The sequence below is a fragment of the Manis javanica genome, chromosome 4 (genome assembly GCF_040802235.1).
Source record: "Manis javanica isolate MJ-LG chromosome 4, MJ_LKY, whole genome shotgun sequence".
NCBI classification, from domain to species: domain Eukaryota; kingdom Metazoa; phylum Chordata; class Mammalia; order Pholidota; family Manidae; genus Manis; species Manis javanica.
The window spans coordinates 1339373-1356738 of record NC_133159.1 but is presented as its reverse complement, the minus strand read 5'-3'; the positions used below and the strand labels follow the sequence as shown (position 1 = coordinate 1356738).

Sequence of the window (17366 nt, the reverse complement as noted above, 5' to 3'; positions counted from 1 at the left end):
CGCCTGCCCCAGCACCCCAGCTGGCTCCCTCCTCCACCACCCTCCACAAGGTCCAGCCAAGCCCAAGTCCCTGGAAGCAGCCTCCGGCCACCCAGCCCAGCCCTGCCTCACTCTCCCAGGCCTTGTGGCCCCCTCCAAGAGAATGCTGTGCATGTACAGGCTGTGCAGCCATGTGCGGGAGCATGCAGGTGTGTGTAGGAGTGTGCAGGTAGTGGGGCATGTGCAGGTGTATGCGGTGTGTGCGGGCATGTGCAGTAGTGTGCAGGCGTGTGGGAGTGTGCAGGCTGTGGGGCATGCGCAGGAGTGTGCAGGCTGTGCGGGCGTGTGCAGGTATGCACCTGCTTGCCTCCTTGCCTTGTCTGTGCCCGCAGCTTAGTCAGCTTGGGCATCCATAACACAGTAGCACAGGCTGGGGGGTTTCTTTCTCATGCTCTACAGGCTGGAAGTCCAGGGGCACTGTGAGGGCAGCTTGGTTCTCCGGAGGCCTCCCCTCTTGGCATGTGGATGGCCACCACCTCTCCATGTCCTCACATGGCCTTTCCTCTGGGAGCACACAGGGAGAGGGTGTGCTCTGGTGTCCCTTCCTGTCACAGACACCAGTCCCATGGCATCAGGGCCCCGCCCTATGCCCTCATGTAACCGTAATTACCTTCTGGAAGCCCCTTCTCTGAATGCAGTCACACTGGGGCTCAGGGCTTCAGCACATGACTCTGGGGGACAGAATTCTGGGCAGTCTCCAACCAGAATGGGTTCGCCAGGGCAGGGACCTTTCTCTCCTCTCACTGCTGCGTCCCCAGCACCCGGCACCGAGCAGGCACTCAGAATGAATCCCCTGGGCAAACATGAGGTGGAAGGCAGCTGCCTGATGTCCCCGGCCCAGCCTGCAGCCAGCCCTGCTGGTCTCCAGGTGAATCAAACCCCCGTGAGGTCATGGGCCCGCCGCTCAGCCAGAGCACCACCTGACTTGCCAGCACACCCCCAAGTCCCGTAGTGGTCCCACCACCACCTCTCACAGAGTTCTTTCACTGGGGGGGGCCACCACCCCTACTCATGGAAGGCAGGCATGCCCTGCAGTCTGACATGGGACAGTGATGGACACACTGGGTCCCTTGGGTAGTACAAGAGGGACAAGGCACCCCTTCAAACGCAAATGTTAACTCAGGGAGACAGCTTCCATAGGGTGATTTGCCAAGAGTCCCAGACACCTACGCAGAGGCACATGCACACAGCCCGGCCACCGGGACAGGGCAGGGAGGTAAGAGACCTGGCAAGCAGCAGGGACGCTTAGCCTAGGATGTGCAATTAAAAAATTGTGTCTAAAAGAGAAAAAGAAAATAAAAAACTTAAGTATTAAAAAAGTCACATCTGTGTGTCTGTCTCCGGGGTCCTAAGTCCCCCTGAGGGCTGCTTGGGAAGGGCCCTCATCAACAACGAGCTTCCGCTTTCTACTTTATTCTCTTCTGCATTGTGTGTGTTTTTTCATAACTGCATATTTCACTTTTATGAGAAAAAAGCTGATGGAGAGATGTATGAACACTCCTTGCTGGTAAGGGCCAGCCAAAGGGCCCCATGTCTTCCCCAGCAAGGAGCTCTGCCAGGCAGTGGGGCAGCTCCTGCCTGCTGCATACCCCACTGCCCGCCGTCACAGCAGCACCCTCCTCCCAATGCCCCTCTCTGTCCCCAACTGTGGGTTCAGAGATGAGTCAGGGCCACTCCTCACCCCCTGGGACCACTCTGGGCTTGCACACCCCACCTACAGCGCGTCTCACTGTGGCCAAGTGGCAGAAAGAGCAGGTATCCATCAGCAGAGGAACAATTAACACAACATGGCCTGAGCAGACAAGTGTCGCTCCCTCATGGAAGGAGTCCCACCACTCCGTGCTCTGCGCTCAGGGACCCAGCCAGTCACAGAAGGACAAATGGGTGATTCTACTTGCATGGGGCCTCGGGTAATTCATAGAGACAGTAGGTAAGGTAGAGGTTACCAGGGCTGGGGAGGGAGGCAGGGATGGTGCTTAACGGGGAAAGAGTTTCTACTGGAATCATGAGAATATTCTCGAGACGGATGATGGAGATGGCTGCACAATATGGGGACGTGCTTAAGGTCCCTGAGCTGTGCACTTAAAAATGGCTAAGATTTAAATCTTACATATATCTCATCATGATCAAGAAAAATATATATATAAAAAAAGAAATAAGAGGCACCGTCCTGGAAGTGGGATGTTCCCCCTCTTTCACCAGCATCAATCTCCCTGCACACCTTGTGCTGTGGACACGCAGTGTGGTGCAAACAGACAGAACTTGGTGAAGGAGACACAGGGTCTTCTGTATTCTTAGAGTTCCCTGTGAATTCTCTCAAAATAAAAAGTTCAGCTACAAAAATTAAAAATGCAATGAGATGCCCTCTGAGTTGACATTTCGCCCTGGGACAGGATGTGAAGGCAGCCGCGGGGTCCTGGGGTGCGTCTGGCCCGCGCGGTGCTCCCGGGAGCAGGAAACTGCCAAGGAGCAACTGCCGCTTGCGTCCTGTTTTCCTTCCTCATCACATTTCGCTGCTCGTCATGTTTTCCCCCTGAATCGTCATCATGAATAAGGTTCACACCACTTGTTGTTTTTCTCTTGCTTCAACAGGTCGCTGGACGTACTTTGACAAGGAAAGCCTTGAGCAGATGGAGGTAAATGTCGGCTGGGCAGCAACCTGAAGAGACGGGGCTCCACTAACCACCTATTTGACCCTGAGCAAAGGGCGGGGTTCACAGTCCCAGTCCCAGCCCCACCCTGGGCTGGGCGCAACGGGCCTGTGCCCGCAGAGGGCCGACTGGGAGGGGGATGCAGGAGACCCCGGGCCAGGGTCCTCACCCTGCGTCCAGGCTCCCAGGGGCTCCAGGAAGCCTTGCTCTGTTGAGCCCACATTTATTAAGCACCGATCACATGCTGGGAGATGGGACACGGGTTTGGTGTCCAGGCTGTCCCCTCCCACAGAGGAGCGACGTGCAAATAGGGGGGCAACTAGAAACCCCATGACAGTGCTCAAACAGCAGGGCATTAACAGGTGGCCACGGGCGCTATGGCTACTGACCCGCCACTGACCCAGGCCCTGTCTGGGCCTCTCTTCACAAGGTCGGCCACAAGCCTGCCTCGTGGGGCCAGGACTTCCCCAAAGGGCACTTTCCTGTCTGACTCTCAGCATCGCCTCTCCCCATCTCCAGGAACCTGCCTGCAGACCCGCCCAGGTCCGGGCATTCCCGGGTCCGCATCACTTTGCCCCTCCTTCTGCCCCCGCTAGGGGGAGGCCTCCCAGCTCCTCCCTCTCCTGGGAGCTGCTGAGGCCCTGGGGCCAGGCTTCCCAACGGACAGGCAGCAAGACATGCGGTGGGGCAGCTCTGAGGGACCTGCGGAGTGAGTGCAGGGCCGTTGAGATTGCCCCCAGGCTGGGTACAGGGCAGGAGCCCTCCGCCTGGGTGTGGCTCAGTGGAAGACCCTGGGCTGGACCCTGGCCTGCGGCAAGAGAGAAGACAGCATTTCTGGGAGTAGTGGGGGTTGAGACTTGGGGGACTAGGACCTATTCTGGGGAGGCACAACCCTGGCTCTGCCCAGTGTGTGTGGGGGGGGTGGCCACACTGGGGCAGGAGCCAGCACCCACTGCAGGGAGCACCAGCCCGCACCTGACTCCCCATGCCCTCCCCTCCGGCCCGGGTCTGCAGGGGCTCGGTTTGCTCATCTGTAACATGGGGGCAATGAGGCTCCCACCTCCAGGCTGTTGACAAGGCAACTTCAGAACCCGATATGAGTGGACAGCACACTGCCGGGCCCACAGGGGCCTGCGGTAAATGGGAGGCTCCCCCAGTGGCCAAGGAGAGAAGGGGCTGTCTCTGGCTTGGGGCATCCTGAGGGTCTACCCTGTCACTGGGGGTCAGGGCTGTAGACCGGGCCTTGACCACAGTTCCAGGGAAGAGACCAGCCGGGCAGGGGTCCAGCCCAGGATTGTCCTTGGCACAGTGCCCCACTCCAAGGTCCCCGGATCTCCATGCCCTGGGCAGAGGCCTTGAATCAGTCAGCTTTGGGGGACAGAGCAGAGACCCAGGCAGAGGCTGCAGACCAGCACCTTTATTCAAGCTCTGTTAGTGGCCCAGCTCTGAGACACCTGCACGTCCACACTGCCCAGTGCATTCACTGGCATCCCACAGGACCACCACAGCCTCTGCCCCATGTCCACTAGGGGGCCAGCCCTTGGGCACAACACTCCCTCCCCCCCCCAACTCTAACATAAAGCACCCAGCCTTTCCCTTCCTGGAAGAAGCAGAGACCCAGCTGTGCCCCATCCGGGACCAGGCACCCAGGCCTGGCACACCTGTCCAGCCACACTGTCCCAGCTGCCTCTCGGTGCACAAGCCTGGCTGTCTACAGCCTCTGTCACACACAAAGCCTCTGCCGCAGGACCCCTCCTTCAGGGCAAGACCTGCGGACTGGACTGCCGCGTCTGACTCTGGGCCCCGGCTTGGGCGGGAAAGAGGGGAGCAAAAGTCAGGTTCCTTCTGCAGCAGGAGCAGGGCTGCGCCCGCCAGCCCAGCCCTCACCTTTGGGGCCCAGGGCCTGGCAAAGTCTCCATCAGGCCCCCGACCCCCGCCTTTGTGCGAGGGCGCTGCGCGGGCGCACTTTTCCCCAACACGGCAGGAGTCTCTTCGGCTCCACCTGCCTGGGTGGAGGACAGGAGGCCTGGTTCCGGGAGGGCCACAAGGTTCCGCGGAGGCGCACGCCACGCCTTGCCGGAGTCCGTCCTTGGCGCTCACGGTGCGGCTGGGGGCTGCGAAGAGTGAGCCCACCGGGTGAGCGGGCCGCGGAAGCGGGGGGGGCCACGTGGCACCCGCCCTGCCCTCCCCCAGGTGACACCCCCTTCCTGCCGCCACCTCCCGCCAGGCCTGAGCGGCGCCTACCGGGGATGTCAGCCACCTCTGTCTCCACGACGACCCTGCCCCTGCTCGGAGCTGCGCTGGCGCCCGCGAATTTCTCATCCAAGGAGAGCAGAGAGTTGGGGAGCAAAGTCCTTGGGACCCTGCCGGATCCCCGGTGCGCCCTGAGACGGCACCGCTCCGAATCAGTCATCACTTCGGGTGTCTGTGCCCCCAGGCCAGGGCGGCGCGGCGGGAGCGCACGGCTGGGGAGGGTGGCTAAAGGCGGTGAAGGCAGCCGGATGGTGGGGGCGCTTTTATGCGTCGCAGGTCTATGGGGCCCGCGGGCGAGCACGCTTTTTCCCACGCTCAGCCGCCAATAGGCCGCCAGGGCTGGACAAAGCCCAGGATCCCCTGCGCTGGGCTGGGATAAGGACGCACCCCGCCCCCAGCCGGCGGGGATGTGAGCCCAGGTGGCGAGGAACGTGTGAGGCTGTAGCTGGGACGGCCCTGCGGTGAGCCTGCCCTCAAACCCACGCAGCGGGGCCCCCAGTGGTCTGGCCCCTTTCCCGGGTGCAGACGCCAGGGGAGCCGACCATCCGCTCCCCACCCCCGTGGTCCAGGGCAGCTCCTTCCCCGACCCCACCTTCCTGCCCTCCAGGCACAGGGCAGGCATCCCCACTGGCCACCCTCTGCCCACCGCCCGCTGTCCGGAGCCATGCTTTATATCTCCCCCGGGTCTCTCCAACTCCTCCCGCCTGATTGGTCCTCCCACCAGACGAAGAGCTCTCCAGCTGGGGCACCTGCTGGGCCTGGCCAGGCTCACTGGGTGGCAGCTGTGTCGCTATAGTGACTCGGTGGCCGCAGGGGCAGCCTGGGCTGTGGAAGCAGCATGGAGATGTGGCATCAGGGGAGCCCTCAGCGCCCCTGCCTGGCTGGGCCCCTGGCCCTGCGTGAGCCCACCTTTCCCCAGGCTTTCTGAAAGGCCAGGCTTCAGCTGCCACCTCCCCAGGAAGCCCTCCAGCCTACCTCTCCCTGCCCTGGGATGGTCCTTTTCTGTAAAGGCATCCTCAGAAACACTCTGGGCAGTTGATTCCCAGGGGCAGGGACCCCACAGCCCCCAAGCCTGGGCGCCCAGGAGATGATATTTTTAAACGGCTGTCCACTAGCCCAGGGAAGTAGGGCTGTCCCACATCTCAGATGAGGAGGCTGGAGTCCGGGGCGGAGGCCTTGCCCAGCCCTGTCCCCTCCTGTCACCTGCACTGTGTGCCAGGATGGGGGAAGGTAAGGGCATGGAAGTAAATCAGAGCACAGTCTTGGGAGCAGGAAGTGAGCCAGTGGGTGCGGTGGGGCCAGGGTGTGTGGTGGCGAGGAGGGGAAGTGGGCTCAGGGTTGGCCCCATGCCCAGCAGTGCAGTGGGGCTGTGAAGGGTCCCCCTGAGCAGCCCTTCAGCCAGGCGCCCGGGAGCTGTGCCAGCCCCAGGCAGAGCAGGGGGAGCGGGCCGGCGGCAGCCTGGGTGGCTGCTTGAAACTGCTCCCGCGTCCCAGCCCTGGGGACCACCGGCCCTGATGGTCAGTGGCCAGGCGCAGTGCTTCTCCTGTGGGCGCGGGCCGGGCTTGGGGGTGGCCAGGTAGGCCTCCTCTGTGCCTCCGCTCGCCCCGCCCACCTCCAGGCACTGAATGGCGGGAGCCTTTTGTGGGAGAGCAGCTGGCGGCGGCCCTTTATGTGAGGCCGTGGGAAAGCCCGCGGGCAGTCTCTCACAGGGCCTCTCACAGGGATTATCTTGGGGCCTGCGGGGCACCCTCTCAAGGACATCCCCTCAGCAGGGCGGGGAGGGGGGCCCCACATAGGCCCTGTCTGCCAAGCCCTGGCCCCAGGAGTCCCTCAGCCAGGAAGGGTTCCCTGAGCGGAGAGACCCTCAGAGCCCCTGCCCCCTGCCCCCCACCAGTCCAGCTGCCCAGACTCAGAACTGCCTGCCTGCCGTGCCAGGCAGAACCTGCAGGGAGCCCCACCCAGTGTACCCCTCCTAACTGTCCAGACCTCTAGCCCTCTGGGGGCAGCTGGCAGAAGGGTGCTTGGCACTTGTGCGGCCATACCCACGGCTGGGTCCACTGGGGTCAGGCCCAGGACTGAGGCCAGACTTGGGGATGCTCAGGGGGCCTGGATGGGATGGGAGAGGGAACTGTGCACCACGTTAGCACCTACTGCATGCAGGCTAAGCGGGACAGACATTCTGTCTGAGACCAGAATCCTGAGAGCTGGCAGGACCATATCAGCCTTGCAGATTAGGGACAGACCCAGGCCTGGCTGCCTGCCTGCTGTCACACCGTCCTGGGTTCACTGTGGCCCCAGAACCCCAGCCTTTCCTTGCCACACTGGTCAGCTCTCAGGTGGCCCAGAACACAGGTAGGGGTCACCCACAGAATGAAGCGAGATGGACAGAGGCAAAGGCCTGGCGAGCCCAGGGCTGGGGACCCTTGATGATGTGATGATAGTGAGGTTAATAGCAGCAGCTGTGATCCGGGGCCACCTCAACACTCTGCCTTTATTCACTCCCTTGTCCTCAGCCTGTGCCTGTGGTGGGCTGCTGTTAGCCCATTTCACAGATGAAGAAACTGAGGCCCAGAGAGCCCAGCTAAGTGGCAGAGTCTGGGTCCTAACCCTGAGCCCTCAGCCCTACCCGCCAGGCTACACTGCCTCGTGCAGGAGCGCCCAGCAAGTAGCAACCAGGAGGGTGGGGGCAGGGAGACAAGTGACCCCCTTTGTCCCCTTATCATGCCTATTGCTGCACCCAGGGACTGTGGAAATGGGGAGGCGCTGGCCAGGCCAGATGTGCCCCCTCCAGGCGTCGCTTGGGGCCCCTGCCTCTCCAGTCATCAAAGGCAGCCTGGGGAGCCCCGCCCCGCTGGGTTAACTGCTCCCCAGATGGCCGCTAGGCCGCAGCCCCGCACACAAAGCTGGGCGGCCCCATGGGAATAAGTTTGTCTCCGGGCACGCGCCTTTTGTGCAGGATAAATGTCGAGGGGTGGGGGTATTGGGGGGAGCCCCTCTGAGCCGGCCTCCCACCCAAACTCTTCATGGCTGGAGGCTGGCAGGGCTGCTGGCGGCTGCCTGGAAAGAGCCCCACAGCTTCTGTGCCCTGTGCTCCTGGGCCTTCCCGAGGGGACCAGAATGACGGGGCCCACAGGGCTGGAACAGCTGAGTCCAAGTCCTCCCCTCGGTCCACAAGCAAACAGAGTGGGGGCCACTGGCATGGCTGCCCTCACTGGAGTGGGCTCCCCAGCAGATGGGGGTTGCCTCACGGGGCAGGCACCTCAGTCCTGGGGGCTGGGAGCAGGAGACTGAAGGTGAGGTCCCTGCCAGACTTGGGGGGCAACCAGGGTAGGAGGGACCTGCTCCAGGGCCTGTGCCTCCACCCAGTGCCTGCCCCATCTCTTTGCCGTTCGCTGAGCCCACCCCACAGCCAGGCTCTGGGCACTCACCCTGGCACATGGCAGCCACTTAAAGTGGTCATTGTTGCCAGGATGGCATGAGCAACCTTGACCTTGCCTTGTCCCGTATGCTTGAGACCACCGGATGCCAGGATAGACTCGGCCTCACATGCCTTCGCCTATGCCCCACCCCTGGCTGGGTGGCCATGGGAGCAGTGGGTGTGCCCCGGGCTGTGGGTGGGTGCCCCCTGCTGGCCAGGGCTGAGCCTCCCTGGGGGGCCACCACGCTGGGCTATAAGCCCCACACCCCTGGCTGCCCGTCAGGGAGAGCCCCAGTGGGCACCAAAGGAAATGCTGGTGAAGTTCCTTGTTTGGCGTCGGGGCAGGGGTCCTGTGGGGGCTGTGGAGCAGCTTGGGGCTCAGGGATCTGGGAGGAGTGACCATGGGGACATGGAACCTGAGTCCCACGTTTGTGACCCTCCGGGCACTGGGGGTGCCCAAACGGGGAGCCTTCTGGTCAGTCGTCAGTCCAGTGCTGCAGAGAGAAGCAGCTTTCCCCTCCCAGGTCCCCTCTGTCCCCCAACCCCGGCGTTCCACAGGTGCTCTGTCCTCTCCTGCTCCCATGCGCTCGTTGCCATCCCCCTAAGCCTTCAGCCTCTGTGCTGTTGGTCTGTATTTCCCACCCCTCCAAAAAGCAGGGTACGCCCACCCCTATGCTTGTTTTGGGAGCCCCCAGTCGCCTGACCACGCGGCAGGGGAGCTCCTTAAAGATCCGCTGGCCAACCCCTCAACAGTCAAAAGGGGCAAAGGAAGTCCAGCTGGAGGAAGGTGCCAGCGATAGGGGCAGGTTGTGTGGTGGTGAACTGAACAGGGGAAGTGTGCTTTTAGCACAAAACAGGTCTTCCCCGGGTGCAGAGTGCAACACTTGCTCCAGCAGCATGGCCCTGCCCAGGGGGTGTGAAGGGCAAGGCCCCCCAGCCCCCTGGAGGAAGCGCCAGTGGTTGACGGGGCTGAGTGAAACAAGTAGGGTCCGGGCTAGGGACCCAGTGGGGTCCTTTCTCGGGGAGGGGAAGCTGCCAGGGTCCAGTCTGGCTTCAGCCAACTGGCAGCTTGGCCTTGGATACAAACTGGGCCTCAATTTGCTCGCCTGTACTATAGGCACGACAGAACTCAGCTTGGGCCAGGTGAGCAGGCCCCTGGTGGCAGACACAGCAGGTGACGCGGCCGACAGCGTGAGCTTCCACCCCGCACAGGTGCCCTCCCGCGGCAGGTGCACTTTCTGCAAAGAGCCCTGCAGAAGGCAGGCTTGGGTCTGCGTCGGTCTCTGGCCCGCCTGCCCACTCCGCCTCGCAGCAGTGCTCCGCAATATCGAAGGCATGTGCCTGGCTGTGTTCCAAGGACATTTTATTTATGGTTGCTGAAATTTGAATTTCTTCTCATTTTCACATATCACAAAGTATTTTTCTTCTTTGGATGTTTCTTCAGTGATTTGAAAGTGTAAAAACCATTCCTCATAAGGGGCAAACCCGGTGGAGGGCCTGACGCTTACCCCTGTGTAAGCGCTTGACATTAATGATGTAACCCTCTGAGACCTTAGGGGTGCACTACCAGCCTCCCAGCGCATGGACGAGGAAACTGAGGCAGGACAGGGTCAAGGTCACCCAGTGGGGAGATGCCTGGAGGGCCCGCTGGGAGTCCAGGTTCTGAGAACTGGGGCTGGGGGCTTGCCGTCAGTCCTGCCCTGCAGGCCCAGCCTCCCAGCGCGGGCGGTGGGCGCGCGGCCGCGGTTCCCAGGCTGCGCCGCGGCTGTGGAAGTGTGCCTGAGCCCCGCGGCATTAGTGCCGGGCGTTGCCTCTGAATGAATGAGGGCGGCCTCGGGTGGGGGGCGAGGGGGGGCAACTCCCAAAAGACCATCTGGCTGCACGTTATAATAGAGCAATAAAGGGCTTGTCTGCCTTTCAGAGGTTGGGAAAGAGCTGCTCTCTGACACCGCGGGGTTTTTAACCAGCTTGGGATGGCGACCCGGCCCTGCCCCCGGCTGCGCGGGAGAGGGGGGCGGGGGGCGGGGGGCGGGGGCAAGCCAGGGCCACGTGGGCAGCGGCGCCGCTAATCCAAGGGCACCGTGAGATGCGCTGGCCGGTGCTTTCCCAGCGCCGCCCCAGCCCCTCTTTACAGCGGGGGAAACCGAGGCCGGGAGGCCGGGGCTGGTGGAGCCTGAGATCCTGCCCCTGCCCCTGGGGGTTCGCAGCACAGCCCTCGCCCCGCAGAAGGTGGGCTCCTCCCTCGTGTCCGGCCCAGGGACTTGGCAGGGCTGCAGATCCTGGGTGACCTGACTCCTCTTTCTCAAATTGACAGAGACCCCGCCCCACGCCCGCAGTCAGGTCGCAGGGTGGAGCCTGGGCTTGATGACGTGGGAGGAGGGCTGGGGCTGAGACCAGGATCACCACCCTGCCCTCCAGGTGGGGAGCTGGTCTTGCCCCAGGCTCCAGAGGCCAGGGTGGAATTCAGAGCTGGGCAGCCCTGCAGGGGCAGCTTCTGGGGAAGCGCCCGAGTCCCCCAGCCACAGAATCTGATGGAGTCAGCAGGTTTGTGACCTGGCCTCCGTTGCTAATTCTGATGCCCTGACCCAGCCCCAGCTCTGGGAGCTCACAGGCAGCTCAGGCTCCCCTTCCCTACTCAAAGCCCCCCTCCCTAGCCAAGGAGAGGTTGGTGCATGGAGGGCCCTGTCCCCTGACTGAGTGGCCCTGACTTAGCACACTGGCCATAGAATCCCAGGCAGCCCCAGGTGGTCAGCAGAGGGGCTCCTTCCCAGCCGGGGGCCAAGGAACAGAGCCCCACTTCGGTTCCCTCTCACCTCCAGCAACCTAAAGCCAGGCCCTCCGTCAAGTGGGCTCGGCACAGAAAGCCTGTCCTGCACAAAGTGAAGCCTGCAAAGACCAGCATGTGCTCAGCATAAGTTCAGGCAGAGCCCAGACTTTGCCTGGACGTGCACCTGAACCCAGCCCTCAGTGCCAGCCCCAGGCTCCCCATGGGTGGCCACGCTTTGGGAGGAAGGGCCTGGCTCCCAGCCCAGTTCCCCCCAACTCCACAGCACACCTCCCTCTGCTCTAGACCCCAACTCGCCCTGCTTTCCCAGCGCCTTCCAATTCCACACCCAACCTCCCCAGCTCTCCCAGGTCCCCAGTGCACTATGGAAATGCCACAGGGAGACCGTGGGAAGGCTGGTCCGTGTCTACACAGGTCAGGGCAGTGCAGACCCCAGAAGCCTTGGGAGCTGGCTTCAGATCCTGACCGCCCATGGGCGTGTCACCTCCGTGCCACCAGCCGAAGACACTGACCCGCCATCATGTGCATTGTTTGAGGCCCTCAGTGGTGCCCTTGGAATTTAGAGGCGGGCCTGGCAATCACCCCATGTCCAATGGGAAAGCAAAGCCCTGGGGAGGTGTCTCAGCTGCTCTCTGAGTTCCCCGCCTGGAGAACTCAGAGCTTAGGGAGCTCTATATGACAGAAGCTGAGAAGTTGACCCCCAGGGCAAGGCCTGGGTGGGGGGACTTGGGGTCTCAGGCTGCCTGGGGGGAAACTAAGGCAGGAGCTAATGTGGGCGGACAGAGACAGGCGTGTGCAGGAGGCCAGCTGCCCCACCCCAGGCTCTACCCCTCAAGCTCACATCCTCTGACCTGGGGGGGGCTGGAGGGTCCCAGCTGCCTGGCTAATTTTGTGGCCTTGGGCCAGTCCCCTTCTGTCGAAGCCTCAGTTTCCTCATCTGTGCCTCAGGCCTGATGACAACTGTCCTAGAACTGGAGAGCCGTGGGCCCATGTGAAGACCCCCAGGCTCAGCACGAACAGGTGCTTGGAGTATGCTGGCTTTCCTTTCCAGTGTGAACCGGGGGTGGTCCCAGCCTCTACTTGAATAGTAGATGCCCCAAGCCCTGGCACCCCACCCACCCCCTGACAGCAGAGCTGTAGAGGTAGGGTGGCAGACCCCCTCCCCAAATCGCCCCTGAAGCCTGCATTCTGTCCTGGGGCTTGGGTAACCCAAGGAGCACCTGCTTAGCAACACCCCAGACTCAACTGAGAAGCTGGCCCGGAGGACCGCTGGGGGCCGCCTCTCTGCAGCCTGGCCTCCTTCGCGGGGGGCATCAGGTGCGGGCAGGAGAAGGCACTGAGCCCTGGTGCTGCCACGGGCCCCCATCCACCTTTCTTGGGGCCCTGGTCAGTGTCCCCCACAGCTGGACTCCAGGTGCCCCCAGCCCCTCTCCTGGCTCCAGCATAACTCTGGGGAGGCAGGGTGGTCTTGAGCACTGAAGGCCTTGCTGAGGGGAGGACCAGTCCCTAGCCCACCCCGAACCCTCAGACCCCTTCTTTGCACCTGCCACACCACTCTGGGCCAAGGCCCGTCCTGGGAGAAGTGGAGGGCAGAGGCATAAACTGACAGGCAAGTTGTGCCAGCCCTCAGCACCCCGGTTTCCTCACCTGTGACGTGGGGACCATCTGTCCTGCGTCTGTGCACTGCTGCAGGCCTGGATGGGCCACCGCGTTGCACTGTGCGGGGCACTGCCCCCCCACCCCCAGCCCTGAACAGTGCAGGAGGGGCCACTCATAGGGTCTTCCCCACATTCACCCTGGGGGCCCAGGGCCTGCCTGTACCAGGAAAGGTGGCACAAAGCAGTGCTCAGCCCAACCCGGGCAGCCGGGCAGGGCGGGGAGAGGCGGACCCAGCTGAGCCCCTGCCAAGAGGGGGAGCTGAGCTGAGGCCTAGAGGCCAGGCCAGGCCCTTTATTTCCAGAGCCCAGGACACGTGTATGGGCCACACACGGGTACGCTCACCGAGGTGTGCACATACGAGCAAGCACACCGGCACGCGTACAGAGGAGCCTCTCCACCCAGACTCGGCAGTGTCCAGCCCCAGCCCCAGCTCACCCCTAGTCTGCGTCCTGCCATTCTCTTTGTGTGATTCAAGGTTCCCTGATTCCTCCTGTGGAACACACACCCACTCTCCCACCAAGGATCTCCTCAGGCATCACCTCCTCTGGGAAGCCCTCCCTTGCAACCTCAGCCTTCCCTTTTGTGCCCCCAAATCCAGTGCTTTCTGAACTACACCAGTGCCCCCAAGATACTGCCGTGCTTCCGGGGCCTCTGCAGGGGCCTAAACATGGGTGCACCCTTTTAGACACTGTGCAGGAAAAAGACATTGGTTCAGGGATATCTGGAAAAGCTAACCAAGTTCAAGCCCCCCAAAACTGCTGGCATGTGGGGGTTTCCCTCCACCTCTCTGCCAGTGCCAGGTGGGCTCCTGGCCAGTGTGTGGCCTGCCTTCATGTGGCTCCATGGCAGACCTACACCCACAAAGCTATCTCCACAAGTTAGGGTCTCCCTAGTGGCTCTTCTGCCCCCCGACCTCCCAGGTAGGACAGGCCTCTCCCCTCTCAGCCCAGGTATGCCAGGTGTCTGCTGCCCTGTGGTGGGAAGCGGCCTACAGCGGGGAGGGGCACAGGGCACTAAGGCTGAAGGGGTTTGGGGCTGGAGCACTGGAGGGCTGCCCCACGGAGCACCTCTCTGGATTGGACCGAGCAGCCGCCAGTTCCCGCCCTCTGAGCTCCGGGCCTTCAAGCGGCAAATAGCAGCGTGTGTGCTCCGTGCTTCGCAGGCGCCTTGGGGCTGTGGCTGCTCTTTGTCCGCAGTCCCAGCCACCTGCCCTCTGGAGCACGACTCCCCACCGACCCGTGCTCCCGCTCCCCGCACACCGCCAGCACTTGTGCCTGAGGGGCCAGTCATCCTTCCATCCCCTGGGTGCGCCCCTCCCTGCCAGACCCAGCCCCGTCCAAGAACACCCTGTCCCACTCTCACTCTGGCTGCTCAGGAGGGAGAAAAGAGGACCCCGTAGCTCAGCCCTCAGCATTCCTCTGTGCCCCCACTCTCAGGGAGATGGCTGGCAATGAGGACTGGCCGCAGCCTGGCTCTGCTGCCAGGTGTGTAGTAAATAGATTCAAGCCACAGTGAGCTCTGCCTGGTGCGTCTGTCAGCTTACCACCATCCAGTCCACTGTCCTGGGGTAGCAGGCACTGCAGGCAGGCCGTTTAACCTCGATGACCCTCTGGCTCCTCATCTGGGACGTGGGGCGTGACACCTGTTACAGGACTGCCCCTGCCTGGTGCTTCGCAGATGCTCCAACACTAGGGACTCAGTGCCCCTACCCAGCTCTATCTGGGATCCCAAGGAAAGACCCTGACTCCTCCTACCACCAGGCAGACTCAGCAGCCACCAGATGCCCACTCCCCCACGGGCAGTCAGATACCCCTCCAGTGCCCCCAAGGGTCCCAGCTGGCTGTGGCTGGTGACTCTGAGAGGCACCTAGGCTAAGCTGTCTCTCCACACCTGGGGCCCCACTGAGGTCCTGGGTGCTTTCTCAGAGGCCACGGCAGGCGACTGGCTGGTGGTGGAGGGATGGCCTGGGCCTCACCTGGGGCCACTGGCGCACAAGAGCGGAGCACGCTGCTATGTCTGGGTGGGCCCAGGCTGAGGACCGCGGCACAGAACCGCTCCTGGGGCACCTGGGTGTGTCGGGCCTGTGCCTGTGGGCCGTTCCTGTCCCTGCCTTCCCAGAAGGCCAGCCGTGCTCCTGCACCTGCCCCCCACACCCATGGGAACACTCTGGGAACTGGGCACACCCAGGTATGGGGCAGTCTGGTGCCTCACAGGACCCTGTGGATGTACCCTGACTCCAGGGGAACAGGCAGGGTGGTGTGGCAGTGACCCTGCTGGCCCATGCTGCCCAGGGTGCTGGGAGGGGGCAGGGCCAACGGAAGTTAGGGACTGTGGTTGCTTCGGGTGGGGCAGGAGGGAGTGTGTGGCTCCCCAGGAGGTCCTCCTTTTTTAAAAATTGTGACAAAATACACAGAATGGAATTTACCACCAGGGCCATCATCAGGTGCACAGCTTGGGCATCCAGCTCATTCCCAGTTGTGCAGCGCCCACACAGCCCAGCTCTGGAACTTTCCATCTCCCCACACTGAACCTCTGTCCCCATCAAACCCCAGCCCCCAGCCGGCCCCCTTGTCCTCTGTCTCTCTGGATGTGACTCCCCTGGGGACGGCCTGTGACTAGGTCACACAGATTTGTCTTTCTGCGCCTGGCTCCCTGCCCCGTGTCCTGAGGGTGCCCCCACACTGCAGCTGGGGTGGAGCACCCTTTCTTTCTCAGGCTGTGTCACATCCCCTGTGCGGACGGACCACATGTGGCTCACTGCCATCTGTCCGTGGACCCGTGGGTTGCTCCCACCTCTTGGTTGTGAGATGTGCAGGTGCAGTGTCCCTGAGGCCCTGCTTCAGTTCTGAGGGCACCCGGGGGGGCCTGCAGGGTCGTGAGCACACTGTGCCACAGAGGCTACCCCACCTGCAGTCCCCACACACCCTCCTTTGGCGTCAGGAGCTCACGGCCCTGGAGTCTCCTGCACCCCCATGGGGGCCGCTGCTCCAGGCTCTGGGCCGTGGAGAGTTTAGGAGGGGGTGAGAGTCCTGGAGTCCTGGACTCCAGCTTAACCATGCCCCCAGTGGGGCTGTCTGGGGTCCCTCATGTCCACAGAAAAGCACCTTGCCTCAAAGGCTGCTTCTAGGGGAGCATCAGCAACTCCAGACACCCCACACCAACTAGCCCCCCTCAGACTTGATGAGCCATCCAGGGTGGGAGCAGGACGATCCCGCCTTCCTCCTCAGGGCCCCAGCGGGAGGAAGGACCCCCTCCCAGCTGCTGGGGTCAGCAAGGCAGTGAATCTGACCCACGCACATTCCAGGGTGCTGCTGTGCAGAGCCCACCAGCCCCCCTGTCCTTCCCCCTGTGCAGCCCCTCACTTTGGACAGTGTGAGCCAGGAGCCCAGTGAGTTTCCCACACTTTGGCCCCATTCACAGTGTTAAACGGCCCACAAAGGCCAGGCGTGTGCCTCGGAGGCCACCGAGCTGCCATCTGGCCCACGCTTGGGGAGGGAGGGAGTCTTTCATCCGGCCGGGCTGGGATTTAACGCCATTCATTTCATATTTCCCACAACTGAAAATTGGATCAAAGCTGCTCCATCCATGGGGGGCAGGGAGGTGGGAGGGAGGAGGCAGCCCCGACGGCCCACTCGCCACCCTCACTGTGGGCAGGCCACCCTGGCCCACTGCGGGTGGGCCACCAATTGAGATGGGGTGGCAGCAGGCCCACACCTCCCTGTACGTGGCATTTGGATGGAGAGTTGGCTTTGGAGAGGGGGCCAGGGTGGGACATAAGTACTAGCCAGCTGCCCCCCAAAGCTGGGCTTGCGGGCAGGAGGAGGGAGGGTCCCAACCTGGGTGCTGCCCTCACTTGTGGGCCCAGCCTTGGGGGCCCAGCGGCCAGCAGGTGCACGTGGGCTCGGGGCTGTATCCAGCCAGTGTTGGCTATGGCCAGGGCCAGGGTGGATTGGGACCTGCCCCTGTCCCAGCATTCCTTAGCCCTTGGCTAAGCGCCTCCTTGGTGATGGGTCCCTGGTTGATTGCGTAGGCAGTGGAGACCAGGTGACTGGGTCATCCTGCCATCCCCCCTAGCCCTCCCTAGGGAGCCCATAAGCAAGCAGGGATGCACCAAAATGTGTGGGCTGCCCAGCACAAATCCCACTTTGGCTTCAAAAATGGCCACTACTGAGCATCACCGGGTCCCCCTTGCAGCTTGTGGGACCTGCCAGCTCATGTCTATGGTGTCAGCCACTGAGCAGCCCAAGGCCATGGAGCAGAAAGGTGAACAAATGGCTGCAGCAAGTCCATTCTCAGCTTGCCCGGGGCCCTCTGCCCTTTTGCATTGAAGGAAAGCCAGGTGTCTGTGGTAGGGTCCTATCTGCCCGAAGAGGAGCCCTGGCTCAGAGTGGGGCTTCCCAGCCCTCGGAGCCATCTACCACCCACAGCCGACCTACGCCTGCGTCCCTTCAAGAGAGGTGTGATGGGGAAACAGGGGGAGCAGGTACCAGAGGGTAAACGGGGGCTGCCTTCCCTCCCTTCCCAAGTCACCTGAAGGAGCCACCTGGGAGCCCCACAGCCT

At 62.6% G+C, this 17366-nt stretch overlaps 1 protein-coding gene across 1 annotated transcript; it reads right to left on the bottom strand.

The window, feature by feature from the left end:
- Positions 1–3909: 3909 nt before the first annotated feature.
- On the bottom strand, positions 3910–6347 carry LOC108397801 (uncharacterized). Its single transcript, XM_017661378.3, has 2 exons — positions 4935–6347; positions 3910–4804 (listed from the first exon to the last, which is right to left on the bottom strand). Exons 1-2 carry the CDS (start codon positions 5563–5565, stop codon positions 4122–4124), a joined length of 1314 nt encoding a protein of 437 aa, XP_017516867.3. The 5' UTR covers positions 5566–6347; the 3' UTR covers positions 3910–4121.
- Positions 6348–17366: the final 11019 nt, after the last annotated feature.